At 40.2% G+C, this 16,228-nt stretch overlaps 1 protein-coding gene across 36 annotated transcripts in view; it reads left to right on the top strand.

Annotated features, from left to right (window-relative positions):
- The window catches only part of LOC115492903 (uncharacterized), a 531,227-nt gene that overhangs the window by 74,171 nt on the left and 440,828 nt on the right, over positions 1-16,228 (top strand). For 13 of the 36 annotated variants that reach the window (XM_072923183.1, XM_072923180.1, XM_072923190.1 and 10 more), the window contains exon 1: positions 7,003-8,024. The exons of 22 other annotated variants lie outside the window; for them this stretch is intronic. In XM_072923183.1, coding sequence (XP_072779284.1) covers positions 7,003-8,024 — 1,022 coding nt within the window. Of the gene's footprint in view, positions 1-7,002; positions 8,025-16,228 lie in introns of those variants that run through there. One more of the 36 variants, XM_072923252.1, reaches the window with a different exon arrangement.

Raw genomic sequence — 16,228 nt, 5'->3', positions numbered from 1 at the left:
CACAATTAGGTTAACTTTTCTCTTGCAAGGAAAATATTTTGCACGGCATGTGCTTGAAAACAGGCATTGTCTGTTACCATTGCCCCTGCCTTTTAATAATTAAGCTGTTTTTTGTAAAACTTGGGTATATGTGAACTGTTCTTCTATTTTAATTATTGAATGTCTCAATATGTATATTGTTTCACAGATTGTAATTACTGTCTCCTTTTGGAAGGCATTAACATACACTTGTTTTACATTACACCAGGACTGCATAAAAGCACGTGATCTCGTGCATATGCAGCCACTTCATTTTACAGTATTTTCTATGCCATTCCTTCTCTGGAATACTATATTAAATGCTGTTCTGGTAATGAAAGTGTAGATTGTAAACTATAATCTCCTCAGCCACGTCATGCTTCAGATTCCATTAAATGATCAGTGTCTTATCTTTTAAATGATCAGCACAGCAAATACTTAACTCTAAACTTCTGGATAATTCAGTTGTCATAAGCAATCATTTATAAACTGATTCTTCTCCAGTCTATGGAGCAGAGAATCCAGCTGGGTCCTGCTATTAAGCTCTATGCAGTAATCCAAATGATAGAGAGGAGACAACCTGAGCAGAACTTGATAAGTTAATGCACTTGCTAAGTGCATCTTTCCTCGCTGTATCGAAGGTGGTTTTTATTCCTTTATTGAATGATGAGTGGTCAGCAGAAACAAGTTGCCAGTTAATGAAATTTGCTTTTGACAAGGTAAGGGGTGCATGTCCTAAGAATTTGTATTGATTGCCAGTTAGATCACCCAAGAATTTGCATCACCTAAATGAGCAATATTTGAACCCGGGTGTTGATGCTGGAGAGTGGGAAGAAGCTCACTAATGGCTTCTGCAGTGCAGTCACAGAGCAGCTGTGTGCAAGGGCAGCCACTGGGCCTTGGACCTTGGCTAAGGAGGAGATCTGCAGCTCAGAATTCTTCCCTAACAGAATCCTTTTCAGCAAGGAGCAGACTCTAGCTGTGAATGAAACCCAGCTGCCTGAAACTGTAAGGTGCCTGTTGTCTTAGAATTGTACTTTCCCATGAATAGTACAGGCAAACCTGGAACTGGAAGTAGAAATATTTTTCTTTGTCTGCTGTGCATCTCAAAATCCAAAATCTGTTGAGTGGGTGAACCAGTTTTGAAAGCCTAGTCAAGAACATTTATTTGTTTCTAATAAATTCTAATTGATAAGTAGCTTGCAAAAGATCAATTAAACTGAAGTAAAATACAGAAAAAGCACCTAGTGATGTTAAAACTTGTAATAGAAAACAATTTTGGAGAGATGGTCTCAGTGACTTTCAGTGGAAAAAGTGTAGAACCTGAATTTGAGAGGGTGTTATCAATGCTTCAGAAAGCCCTTTAAACACAAAATTTTACAACTCATAAATAAGCTTTTCTAAACCTTTAATATGCTTCTTTTGGCACTTCTGCATCTTATGAATTGCAGACAATTACAAGGATTATATTCCTGATGAGAGCATATAATGGATGTTATTCCATATATTTTATATGAGTGAAATACAGACATACACTGGAGCCACAGATGCCCATGCCTAGATCATTTTACTACATGCAAATATGGGAAATGCAATAGATTCTCCTGTCTTGCTGCCTTTTGTCAGACCTCAGCATACCTTACAAATAGAACTGCATTAGTCCAGATACAGGTAATGTCTTAGCCCAATGCTTTTACAGTGTATAACTTTAAATTAATATCATGAAACGCAGAAAATCTATAATGAAAGCAGCAGGTTTGACACTTGCTCTGACATGAAGCAATTGCATAAAGGACTTTTTTTTTAATAATAATTTTATATTTTTATTTTTTTACAGTCTGTATTCCTTCCACTTTTATGCCAAAAATGTTTTTCCCAATGACATACTGCAGTTCCCTTTTTTTTCCCAGCAGTTTCTTGAAAAAGTTGCTCTAGCTTCACTTTCTTGCAATACTTATAGAGTATCTGGTTTTATTTTAAGCAGTTTTAGAGGCATATGGCTCTCCTGTCATTATGGATGTGAGATTTCCCAGATATTATTTGCCTAGCTCAGCCTGAATAACTCTAGAGCTTGAACTTTTCTATGCTCAAACTTTTCCTTCAGGTGTACTCTTGATGTGGATTTAGTTACACCTACTTAAACATATTAGATATCTGCAGGCCAATATATAGCCAATTAGTAAGATTATTCTCCTAAATAGAAAATGAAATGGTAACAAGATTGTGCAGATTTCCCAAAATAACAAAATTCCATTGTGAAAAGTATGGATATTTTAACACATTATATTCTGAAAGTGTGCTATATTTTTGTAGTTTTTGAAGAATGTTTTCAATTCCCAAATATTTTAGCATATCTTTTAAAGAAGTATTTTACTACTTTTTTTTTAATGAATAATTTGATCAGGATAATTTGAATAATTTGGGTCTAAGTTAAATTTGGTATGTTGGATGTAAAAAAAGAACCCAGACCAATAAAACTAAACCAAAGGCCTGTAAATCCTGTCCTATTTCTAATCTGGGTAAATATACAAAAAGCAGTATGTAACATATTCTAGTGTGAAAGGCTTGTTATTGAACATCCCCCTTTTGTGAAGACAGGAGAGCCTATAAATCTGGTTCGTCAAAATTGGTGATTTAAGGTAATATTAGCCTTGTGAAGGCAGGGTCATGGAATATTGACTAAAGCTGAGGCAATTTGGGGATGGGGAGGTAATTTTATTAAAAGGCCAAGCTGTACAGCTTTCATTACATTCAGTGAAGGCACAGAAAACTTTCTTTCTGATTAACAAACTTCCCTATCCCAGTACTGGGACTGTGGCACACCCCTACATTGCTGAAAAACCTGTAAACCTCTTTACTAAGTCAATGGAATACTCACACATTTTGTGAGGTTTTTTTTCTGGTGTGAAGCACAGAAACAGATGGGACATGAGGTGGTAACCATATAAACTTCAGTACAATGTCTATTCACAAGGAAACTGAATTAGTTTGATTTAGTATTCCTGGGACTGACTGTTTTCTGAGTGATTTACTACACAGATATTATTTTGTTGTCACAGAATATGGGGTAAAATTTCCTTTGTTAAAGCAGGTAGAATATGTCTAGTATTTGCTAGGCAGCAATAAAATGTGTCAGCCTGTCTGCTCTCAGAGGCAGTAGGAGCTCAAGTGCCTGTTCTCCACCATGAACCTTCCATTTTATACTGTAAAATTTATATTTCAAGTTTTCCCAACTTCACCACACCAACATCAAATCAAGTCTGTTTTGTAACAGACTGGTTAAATAACCAATTCCTTTATTAAAAGGATGAGTTTTTCCAGTCTTTTCAACTTTGAGAAAGTAAAATTGTATCTTTATTGACAAGGGAAAAAAAGGAAGAAAAGACACTAAAGAAAAACCCAATCCAGGTGATAGTTTAAATTATCTGTATTTTTACACTTGGATGATAACATTTTGAAGGTACTGGATCCGTGCCTGTGAAAAGGTATCAGTTTGCTTTCAGCAGACTATTTTGTTGACAACATATTTATGTGAACAAAATACAATAATGTTTCAGTGATTATTGACTGTGTTTGGCTTAATACTGGGTTGCAGTCATGGCTAAGATGTCCTTTGTATGTAATGGAATGATAGCTAGTCTTTTTTTTCTTCAGCTTCTGGTTTTGGTAATGATCCTCCTGCTGCTCTGTAACATTCTGGTAGCAGTTACAAACCTCAGCCATGGAGGTTTAAACCCCACTGTAATAAAGGCTGTAAAAATTTCAGCTAGAAACCTGGTTTAACTTTATATGATTCTTTAATCTCTGTGCAGCTTGCAAGAACTCTAATGAAGGGTGCTTAGCTCTGCTCTTGTTAGCTGGCAAAGTTGCAGCATTATGGACTTGAATGTGGAGCAGTTTTAGCTCTTCTAAAGGAAATCCAATCAATCTTTGACCACCTGTGAACTTTTCCTGGAGATATTTCTACTGGAGGAATAACAGCTCATGCTACCTGTAGCATTAATGAAGCTTTAGTAATTAATGAAGAATCAATCTGTAAATGCATTTTTCAGCAAATCAGTGTCAGTAAGACAAAGTTGTAGTTAAAAAGAGCTGTTTGGTTCTTAATTTCATTGATAGGTGTATAGGATTATCATAGAACTATTTATAAGTTTTGCTTTTTTGTTTTACTTCTCCATTTCTAAAAGTCCCAGAAGTTCAGTATTGTAAGGTGAGATATAAAGGTAATAAAAACAAATATTAAACCTACCAGGTGAAAATTACTGAATGATTTAGAAAGGAATAAATGCAAACACTGTTCTTGGGTTACTATGGGATGCTGAAAGAGCATCACTGAATTGTACAGGAATAGGCAGGTTTGGAAGGATGCTGTGAATGTTTGGTGATTACAGCAGTAGCAACAAAGTATGAAACATCTGTGATGGGTAAAGTGATTCATAGACCTACGAATAAGACATAAACTTACATGGAGAAGACAAGTAAAATAAAACCTTATAGAGGTGAAGAATGGAAAACATGAAGAATTGGACAGGTAAATAGTGACATTTCTTCATCTTTTCTGTACTTATTTTTTATGGATCAGGCAGCTGACTGTCCTAAGCCAGAGGTTATATCTGTATCTCTATGTTAGTAGGCTGGGATTTACCTTCTTGCATATATTAGCAACCTTTTTCTTGGTAATATTTACTCTTAATGAAGTGTTCTGTGACAATGAGTTCCAGGATCTAGGTATGGAAATGTACTTCTTTTGTAGGTTTTAGAGCAGCTGCCTGATAATTGTATTTGAGGCTCCCTAATGGGAAAGAGGGAATAATCATTACCACATCCTCTATCCAGCTAGTAATTTTGGAGCTTTCTAATTTGTTTTATGTTCTTACACCATAGGTCATCCTCTTTGCTTTTCTCTTGTTGCCTTCTGGTACATCTTTTACTGGCAAACTTACCAGAATTTTACCTGGCCTTTTGTTCCTTATTCTTTTAAGTTTCTAATATTTTTTTTTCCTCCCCCTGAGCATATGTTTGCATTTTTACAGGTATGTAGACAAACTGTCTTAAGTTGTAATAGCTAATTAAGTGTGCATCATTTTGTGTGTGTATATTTAATTAGGTACAGAAGGTATGTACACACACACACACACACACACAAACAGAAATATGCATAACAATGTATATGTGCTATGTCATGACCTGATTTGAAGTCTGCTAGAAATTTGAGTATAAATGCTCTCCTGCAACACTGTGTCCTTACCAGAAGTGTCTCTAGGTTTCCACCCCACTGAAATATAAAAGGTTTGTGACACTGCATCAGCAATGTGTGTGATCTGTGCCATGTGTATAAAAATTAAGTTTCAGGGTTCCTTGAGAGGAGTGTAGGTCACATGCTTGAAGGATAGTTGTCACTGCAGAAGTGATTTTGTTTGTTTTCCTGTGAAATTTTTGTTTTCTCCAATTTTCTCAATTTCTTGTTTTCTCCATCTAGAGCAATGTGACAACTGCTCTCAACACACTGCATTTTGTGTGTGTCTCACAGGTCTAATGGACATCAGGAATACTTTATTTCTTTATCTGTTTCTCTTCAGTGGTGGGTAGATCAGGGCCAGCACCCTCAGGCAGCAGAGTCTGAGATTCTGGAGTGCCACTCATGGTGGCCAGGTCATGGCTAAGCCACAGGCACATGGTGGCTTAGTCACTGCTGCTGGCATGGTGCTCTGCTGTGGCTGACTGCAGCCAGGCAGAAATGGGAGAAAACTGAGTCACACTTTCCTTTCATGAGAAGACAGGCAAGTAGAGTTTGCTTTAAATCATAGCAAAGATTCCCTAAAATTATCCCCTGTAGAAACCCACGGTAAATTAGAAAATTTTATTTCAAAATATTACCCATCAGGATATAACTAATTTTTAGCTGTGCCTGGGAGTCAAACATAGTCACTTTTATAAATCTACTGGCTGCACTGGACCATATTGCTGTCATACAGGTCAAAATATGCTACCTTTTTTCCTAATCCAGGCTTGGCTGGAATGTTTTAGACTATGAAGAGTAGTCCAGGTGAATGTTTTCTGTTTTGATGTGTTTGGAGGGTAAATGCTGCCTGAGAGAAAGCAGCTCTGCTCTCCCAAGAGCCATCCTCCCCATCAAACCAATGTGTCTTGGTCATTTTCCTCCTGCAGCTGCTAAGGTGACCATTTGTGATCCCAGGTGCAATCCTCATGGGCTGTAAAACATTGGACACTTGTGCTTTGCCTTCTAGCTCCTGGACTTTGCTGTGTGATTCATGCCCTAACAAACTGATTTATGCTTTCAGGCAGTGTGTACCCACCTTAGGCTTTTTATGCCTCAATCCCAGCTCATAGCAATAGTATAGAGAGCCAAACTTCAGTCCACATCTATACCAAATTCTCTAAAGTTCCCAAGGAGTTAAGCTGGGGAAGCCTTACTGAGCAATTCTTTATATATTTTTAATATATTTATTTATTTGTTTGATTGATTTTGTTTTTGGTTGGTTGATTATTTGTTTATTTTTAACCAAAATGAGATTGTTTTATGGTCTGGGGAAATGGCAACTTCATGTGATTGCTCTTTTTTCTTTTGCATCTGTCCCTCTTTTTTTTCACCATAGGCTGATTAGAATGTAATGAAGCTGTTGATTAAGTAAAGTGGCTACAAGTTTCATGCAAATGTAACACACTTCAGAGTTGTGTACACAGCCCTTTCAAACCGGTTGGATTTGTGGGATGTTTTGGTTTGTTTCCATTTGGAGTTTTTTGTGGGTGTTTTGGGGGGGGGGGGGGGGATTGTGGCATTTAGTTTTTTTGTTTGTATGTTGGGGGGGCAGGGGGGCTTCTGTTCCTTTTGTTGTTGTTTTCTTACACACCAAAGCACAGCTGATGATGAGGGTGCTCCAGAGTGGGAAGGGAAATGATTCTCTGTGCTACTCATAACCTAGGAGGGAGTTGTCTCCCTTTTAGTCTGACATGGGGGTATAAATGAGACCGGCAAAATATCCTTCATCTTCTGAGTACCCTTCTGGCTTCTGCCCGTTTTCCTCGGTTGCTGTTTCTCTCCGCCTTCCAGTAGATTCTTGTTCCCGGGGGAGGCAGGGGCTTCCCGAGGCGCTGGCCGCTAGAGGATGCTCCTGGTCCGGCGCCGGAGAGCAGCGCGCCGGGGCCGGGCATCCTTCATCCTGCTCCCTGCCGGGGCCAGTCTACCTTCATCCTCCTCCCTGCCGGGGCCAGGCATCCTTCATCCTCCTCCCTGCCGGGGCCGGGCATCCTTCATCCTCCTCCCGGCCGGGGCCAGTCTACCTTCATCCTCCTCCGTGCCGGGGCCGGGCATCCTTCATCCTCCTCCCTGCCGGGGCCGGGCATCCTTCATCCTCCTTCCTGCCGGGGCCGGGCATCCTTCATCCTCCTCCCTGCCTGGGCCAGTCTACCTTCATCCTCCTCTGTGCCGGGGCCGGGCATCCTTCATCCTCCTCCGTGCCGGGGCCGGGCATCCTTCATCCTTCTCTGTGTTGGGCCGGGCATCCTTCATCCTCCTCTGTGCCGGGGTCGGGCATCCTTCATCCTCCTCCGTGCCGGGGCCAGTCTACCTTCATCCTCCTCCGTGCCGGGGCCAGTCTACCTTCATCCTCCTCCCTGCCGGGGCCGGGCATCCTTCATCCTCCTCTGTGCCGGGGCCGGTCTACCTTCATCCTCCTCCCTGCCGGGGCCGGGCATCCTTCATCCTCCTCCTTGCCGGGGCCGGGCATCCTTCATCCTCCTTCCTGCCGGGGCCGGTCTACCTTCATCCTCCTCCCTGCCAGGACCGGGCATCCTTCATCCTCCTCCCAGCCCGGCTCGTCCCTCTCGGGCTTCACCCGCCCAGCCTGGGCTGTACAAACCGCGGCTTTGTGCTACCCAAAGCCAGGGGGCTTCCACTGCCCAAACGGGAAAGAATATCCAACCAATTCGCAGGCAAAACTGCAAAATACTTATGGAAATCGGAGAACCACACTGAAGGAATTTAAGTATGTTTCTTATGGTGAAGTTGTTGGGCTTATTTAGGTGACACTCTTAATGGCAGGTTTACAGTGTGCCCCACAGTATCAGAGTCCTTCTGTGGATGGTCCCACTCTGGATGTGATTTAGATGTTCAGCTAGCTTTCATTTTTTTGTCCAGTCTTTTAAAGTGATCCAAATCTCAGTTCTCAAATGAGGTTTGAGGCTTATTTGTCAATAAATATAATGGAAAAGACATTCTTCATTAAAAAAAAAGGACTATTTAGAATGTGCAGTTTTTCAAGAAAGGCACACGCATTAAATTAATTCCATGTATTAAATAAAACACAACTATCTCCCCCCTAAAAATCCTTGACCAATCAAACAAAATCTAACGAAATCAAAGTTGCCTTTAAGTAAAAAGCAAAGCATGACGTTTAAAAAGTTACGTATGGAAAGGTCCCTTTAGTCCTCTATTGCCCTTCTAAAATTCTGTTGCAGCATAAACAAGTTTTTTGGCACATAAAGCACAGGATTTTGTATGGCAGTAGCATGAAAGAAATAACATAGAAAGAGTATTTTTAAGGTACCAAAGTGAAGTACTCAAAAAATTGGCAGATTTGAGGTCATTTAAGATGGCTCATTGGTTCATGTGCACTAGAGCAGTTTTTAACTCTGTAATTATCTACTGCCTCTTTCTCTCTCCCCATGTCCTCACCTCCTGCAGGATTTCTGCCTTATCCAGACCCCGAATTAGACCTGCCCATGGAATTTGTGCAGTGGAAAAGACTTCATTCCTTGCAGGTGGATGGTGTGTAGTAGATAAATCAAAGACTACAGGAAAGGAAATATATAGGTGAAAAACTAGATAAGACTTTGAATAATAGGCCTGTAGTCTTGCTCCTGCCAGGGATGTTTAGCAAAGTCAATAATTTTTTCATATCATGAGTGTATTCCCTGGCTTCTGTGTGCTGCCTGTGAGATCCTACACTCTGATTAATCAGAGGCTTGAACACCCATGTCTGCTCCTGAAGTCACTAGGGAGTTGTTTTGAGTCTACAGAATAATGAGTAGTGCTATCTTCTCGTACAGCTCGTGTGCCAGATGTCTCAGATTTGGTGTACCTGTGTCTCTCTCCCTGCATTGTCATCTTTACAAGACAGATGCTGACTTTTTTCCCAGGTTGCAGTAAAAATAATACGGCTGAATTGCTTGTATCCTCTGATGATGAGCTCCAAACAACTGCCTGGGCAAAGTAAATTAATTTGTCTTCAGAACAGGTTTTGAACCACAGATAGGAAATAAATTGTGATACAAAGGATTGCAATATGAGTAATGGAACAAAACAAAGTAGTGAACTGCTTTTAAAATGAGCATTGTCTATCTTGTGTATTGAATGAAGCAACATTAGTGCTGTGTGTTAAAGACAAGCTATTTAATAATAAATCACAAGCTATTTAATAATCAAGCCCAGATAAGCATTTAGGCTGAGTTTAAATTGCACATTAATTCTGCAATTTCCAGATATGTGCATACTGAATTCTGTATCTGGACTGATATTGCTCAATGGTGTGTGCAGAGTTAAAAAACAACAACAACAACACCACAAAAATATCTCACCCAAACCCAAGTACCCTCACTAACAAGAAGCAAGTGTTTTCTAGTAAGGAAGTTTGTGCAGCTCCAGGTAAGCATTTAAAATATGGTCAATTTACAAATTTTTCATCTTCTATTTGGTTCCTTGATTAAATTGTATAAAAGTAAAATCTGTTTCCTGCTACAGGAATGAAAGAACTTGGCTGTTTTTAGAGCAAAAGCTCATGTAGGAATGGGTCTGTTTTCTCAGGTTGAGGAACCTGTCACTCTTTGTAACATGATGTTTCTAATGTAGAAGAATAGAGTTGCTGTGTTCCTGACCCTTATTTCTGGGTTTCACTGCCTGTTAATAAAACAAGTGATAATTGTAAAGGAGGTTCCTGAGCTTCCATTACAGCTGCTTGCCTTTTGCTATAAAAACAAACTGCAATCTGAACAGAGATAAATTCAGCTTCTTGGTTATTTGGTCTCCTAACATTTTTATTTATCTTCTCAAGTGCTCAATTGTGTTTACAAAGACATTTAACTCCTAATTCATTCCTACTTCTCAGGAAATCCTTCCATGATGTGTAAAAGAATGGTGGCGGCTGTGGAATATATTAAAATATTATTATTATTTAAAGTAATTTTTCAACAAATTGTAGATTAATTCCTTGAACTTCAACTTAGAATTAGAAAAAATGCTGGAGGCTTTTGAATTTTCGCATCACAGAAAAGATAAGAAGGCTGTAGAGCAGAATAGATTTCTTAAATCAGGTTAGGAAATTTTCATCAGTACCTAACACTTTAAAAGCTACTAAGGTCGAAGTTACCTTTATTACTTTCGTGTTTTTCTGCAGTGATAGCATTTTGTTACACTATTGAGTGAGTTACAGTGTGTTTCCCTAGTCTTTTATGTTTGGTTTGATTTCAGTGTCTTGGCTTGAGGTTGAATATATCTTTAATAATGTCTTTTTTTAGCATGTCCCTTTTTTTATGAGTAAAAGTATTTGAACAACCTTTACTCTAATCAAGTGAAACTTTTGCAAAAGGATATGCAGAACTGAAATTGGGTGCTTCTCATGGTCTTGGAGCTGTGAAAGTTAGTGAGGGAGGAGGGGAGCATGAGATCAAACACAGCTAATCAGCACCGCCTTGTACTTCCCAGGGTAAGATGTTAGTGCTGGTGTTTTACAAATGTGTTGTTTGGGGAACTCGGTCAAAGTGATTTTGAGAAGGTTTCACCTCTGGCAGAGGTGAGTGACCACTTGGAGGTGGAGACCTGGCTGGGGCACCACAGCATCAGCTCATCCTGGTGGTGTCTGCTGTCAGGCAGTGCTGACAGTGGGAGCCCTGTTTCCCCATTTTTTTCTTGTTTAATTCCAGGGAAAACTCGTTGTTCAGAATAGTCCTCTTCGTAATTTATGATGTCATGTGCAACCAAATATGCACTTTGGCCATTTTTTATGCGTTTTGCTAACGATAGGTCACACAGTTTCATGGGAAGGTTTTAAAGATTAAAGTCATCAGAAAAGGCAGCACTGGTGACTGATATTCTCTGACCCCATGACCTACCAAAGGCCATAGAGCCACACTAAATAAAGCTGTCTCAAGCTTATCACTTCTGTTGTGCTCTAACACAGAGTTTAAAAAGATGATCAGGTTTGACTTAAAGACTTTCAGGATTTATCTGACATATCCTTAAACAGCTTTAATTAAAGGCAGCTTTAATTAAAATATATTCTTTGTCTTAAAAATGTCATTCCTCTAATAGGAATTTGTCTAGCTTTCTCTTGCAATAAATTATTTTCTATAAGTACTGTTTTCCCACCTACATACCAGAAGGTACTCATTGACCGAATTAAATTAATTTTTTAATATATACAACTCTCTATTATACATAGAATGTGATCTAGTAGGAAGACGTCCCTCTTTTTTATGATATAGGGAAGTCCTCCTTGTGAAGTACAAATATCCAGGAAAATTCTCCCATTTGTGCAATAAAGAGCAGTCCCAAATGCTGCAATTCAGCATGACAGTTTCTGCACCTTCTTTCTGCATAAAAGGCATTGAAAAACAGCTCTCCTCAGCCCAGTCCTCAAGAAACAAGAATAATAGAAACCTATTTATTTTCATTCTTTGTTGCCTGGTATCTTAGTAAAGATAAATGAAAAATGCTGGGATAGCATCATGAGTCACCAGCAAAGTGGGTACATCAGGTGCCACAAAGAACAGCCTCAGCTCTGCCTGTAAAGCCCAGGAATTCTGGCAATCATGTCATGCTGGAATGGACAGGACTGCAACAAGCAGAATGTTCTTGCTTCAACAAGCAGAATGTGTCCCTTTGTGTTGCTTTAAACCTGGCCCCAATACAAGCAGGGAGCACCTTCTGGTTTTTCTTGGCTGTGGGGTGCTTTGAGTGTCAGGAGCAAGGGGAACATAAAAGTCCCCAGCTGCTTTCTCATGCCTTTCTGCATGGGGCTCACACTCAGAATGCTTCATTTTTTATTACATTTTTATTTGTTAACTTAGCCAATTTAAGTCTTAGATATCTGTCTTTGCTGTAAAGCTATTCTCCAGTAGAAGCCCTTTATATTGTGACTTCATACAACATACAATATATATTTAGCTCTAAAGATTGCACTTCTTGTCACTCTAGCTTTTTAATTTACTGTGTTTCTTGCTGCTGGCACCTTTGAAACTCAGTGGAGCCCTGCAGGGGTGTCTCAATCTCCTGTTTCCTATCTCCTTTGAGCTATTGCATTACAATCATCTGTCAAAGATGAGCAGGAGTCAAGGAAATGGAGCACCTCAAGTGGCTGACACTGCTGAGCAGATATCCTTCTATTTTTGCTGAGTGTTTACATACCTCTAGAGTACAGATGTGGCTGAGCTGGATTAGATGAACAGAAAGTTTGTAACACCTTCTTCATCTTAGAATAACAGCAGTTCTGATTCTGTATGAAAATGATACATTTTAACAACTTCCATGACAACTTATACATACAATTCCTTTACAATTCCAACAACAACCTATGCAAAAAATTCCTTTACAATTCCTTCCATGGCTGCAGTCATGATGTCTTATACCAGGCATAAATGTGTGTGCACTGTGGTTATACTCATTTAATGTGGTTTAAAAAAACTATTGCGCCTCTTGAGGATTAGCTAAGGAATCAGTCTGAGAAGGAGGAGGATACACACTCTTTGTATCCCATTTCCACTCCAGAGCAGCATCAGGAATGAGAGCGCAGGCAAAATGAACCATCACAGGGTGCTGCTCCCACTGGTAGTGACTGGCACTGGAATCAATTCTGTAGGATCTATGATCAGTATTTGGCAGAAGTTTAGCTAGTAAAAGGGATTGCAGCTCAAGGGAAATATACATTGGGATACCACAGAGTACACTTTAAGGTACTAACAGCAGTGAAAGTTTAGCTACTGCAGATATGCTATAGCCTACAATGCTACATACTTTTCAGGTAAGACTCTCTTTTTTCTCATAATTTTGTTGAGATGGGTTTATTAAATTAGATTGAAGAAGACTTTATAACTATGTATTTTTCTTATTCTAAAACCATAATCTTCCTGCTCACATCTTAAAAATGTTGAAGTGGCCAAATATTTGTTGACTCCCAGGTCAAACCCAGTATTTTATTGGAATTCCCAGTTAAGTCAATTACTTCCATGATTCATTTCACTTGGCAACAGAAATGTAAGCTCTGGCCTCTGGCCCTAATGAAATCCTTCAAATGCAGTCTACATAGCAAAAGGTGAAGGGGGCAAGGCACAGTTTAATTTCCCAATAACACTTTATGGCAGGCTTTGTAAATGTACTTGCTTCTGGACTTTTCTAACCTCTGAAACTAGTCAATTTGCAGCCGAGAAGTTGCTGTATTCAAATTGCTTACATGAGAGAGGTTGGAGGGCAGTGTGGCACAGGACCTTCCTGCTAAATTGCTAATCCAAACTGGGCCTTAGTGAATCTTGGACAGAGTTGTCAGCATCCAGTGACCTGTAGGAAATGAGTTGGGAGCTTCAGTGCGGCTCCCAGAGAGGTGTGCACATCACAGGAGCAATCGGCTGGCGCTAATTGGCACCCTGTGTAGCAGCCCCAGCACTGAGCCAAAGGTCTGCAGGGGAGCTGAGATTGAAGTGCTCTCTTGGCCTCAAAGATGGTCCCTCTGGGGCAGAGTTTAGGGCACGTTTGTAATGCCATATGTGGAATTTTGCTGTGCCTCTTGCAGCGCTAGACCAGAGCTGTGGCTTGGGAACCGAACTTCTCAGAGGGTTTGTAGGGCATTTTGAATGCCACTGGGCTTGTTAAACCCTGAAATCACTTCAGCTTTCCTTCAGGTATAAACATGAAGGGAACATTCACTGAGCATTAACCTGATAGTCTGAGGTGTCTAGTGACAACCAGTCCAGGATTTCACTGAAAAAGGAAAAGAGTGTGAGCGTGTATTTTTTCTAGACAAAACTTTCTCATTTCTGTGCCCAGCATGCAAAAATACTTTTACTCTGCCAATTTTTTTCACCTGTTGGCCTCAGAAATGTTATAAATTAGTGCTGCTTAAATATTAAAAATATATTTTTTATAAGTAGGATTGTAAAGTTCTATTCATTATAGAAGCATAGTAACACATGGTCTTCCTACACTTGGAATTGTTCCCAGACCATAATGATTACAGAAAGTTTGTTATGGGTATTATCTTCCCAATAGCTTTGTATTTAAGAAGTCTATTTCTTGTTTTGTTGTTCTGTTTGCATAATTTCAGTCATTCAGGCAAAGTGGAAGTAATGTCATGAAGCCATCCGTCCATTCAACATTAATAGGTTCAGTGAGGAAGCACTAAATTAAGAAATGAGTGATGTACCTACCTAGTATTTTAAGCCAGGTAGTCAGAGGTGATAAAATATATTGTCTAAATTAGAAGCTGAGCAAATTTTCTCTTGAACATACAAATGAATAAGGAACAGCAATGACAAGTTTCTGACTGTGGATGTCAGCTGAGAAGAAAAAATAGATTTGTGTGATAGAGCTTAGTTTGATTCACAAAACTTTTGGTGTCTTCAGAGAGAAATTTTTGTCCATCCAAGTATTGTCTGTACCAATAGAGATGACAAGAAGGCTTTCATAGAGCATGTATACTTCCAGAAATCAGAGTATACTATTTTTCCCTTATGGCTTTGCATGGCTGAAGTCACCAATGATCTGCTGCAATTTTTCTCCCGCTCTATCAGATAACTAATGAAATCAGGATTACAGCCATAACTGAAACGATGGAGTTTTGAAAGTAACACCCTTTTCCTGTCATACAGCAGCCCACTTTCACTACCTCCATGCTCTCTCACTGCATGATGTGGTGCACATTCATCTGACAGACATAAATTAGAGCAGCAAAAAAAGTAAGGCGGCACTTCCATCCCTGAGTATGAGATCATCAGCTGTTACAAAAGGTCAGAGAGTTTGGGGATAGACTCTACTCTCAATATTGCTACAGCACAATGCAAAAAATCACCCTGAAACATGTAGTATTCTTTAGCACCGAAGCACAGTGGTGCTCTAAGTGTGCAAAGTGTTGCCATTGCAAATTCCCACCTGTTGTTCCTGTTTCCGGAAACAGAATCCCTGGTGCAGTCTGGATGTTGCCCCGGGTGGTGTCTGACTCTTAACCCAAATCAAATAGCAATTGTTCAGACGCTGTCTGGCTCTCATGCAGTGGACAGGGAAGGCACAGCAGCTCTCCAGTTACCTCTTAGGAAGCCCAGGCAAGGATTTCCCTCAGGGAATCTTCAGCCTGTTGTACTCACAGACCTTTGGTGTAAGGTTTCAGGTCGCAATCCCCCTTGCCCTCCTGGCTGCAGTAGGGCCCAGCACAGTGATGAGCAGAGTGCAGGATATGAAAGATTGGGATATAGGAATGAAACTATGTGAAAGGACAAGATTAGGTTTTCCTTTTTGCTCCTGCTGCCAGTACCTTGTTAATGTAAACCTAGCAGTGCCCAGACTACAACAGTGGAGCTGTAAATGGTTTGCCAGCAGCTGAGATGGTGTTGCCACTTTAGCTCTTAATGGCACTGAGGAGATGCAGTTAGTGTGGGGTGGCTGCCAAAACAGAAGCCCCAGCACTGCTGCATGTCCCAACCCTACCCTCCCCTCAACTCCTTCTCCAGCAACATTCCTGCAAGTTCTGATTGTACCCTGCTCATGAGTTACCCCTGGCCTCCCCCATCCCCTCAGTCTTCAAGGCATGGGGCTGGATTCAGCCCAACTTGCAGAATCAGGAACTCTCCTCCCAAGGCATTGAACCAAAACTGTGAAACACTGACAATTCCTTGAGAACTGCTGGCTCAATCCCAGTAATCCTGTCCACCTTGTGAAATTGCAAGAGGTGACACTCTCCATGCCTGCAAAATCTGACAGGTTCTAGTTAAGGCCCAAAGAAAAGACTGAAAGTGTGGCAGAGTGCTCAAAGGTGTATTCACACAGCAACAAGAAATGCAGGCAGTATGGACTGCCCTGCTTGACTCAACCAAAGTTTATCACCCCTGAGACCCCAGTTTATTTCATGCTGACTTGAACCTATTAATTTGGCCTTTTAGCTTAAAGTTGCACTCTTGCTGTCTTTGGATTCAATGGAAATAATGACTGTGG

The sequence above is a fragment of the Taeniopygia guttata genome, chromosome 1 (genome assembly GCF_048771995.1).
Source record: "Taeniopygia guttata chromosome 1, bTaeGut7.mat, whole genome shotgun sequence".
Lineage (NCBI taxonomy): Eukaryota > Metazoa > Chordata > Aves > Passeriformes > Estrildidae > Taeniopygia > Taeniopygia guttata.
The sequence above is the reverse complement of the archived record's forward strand: the minus strand, read 5'-3'. Positions and strand labels throughout refer to the sequence as shown.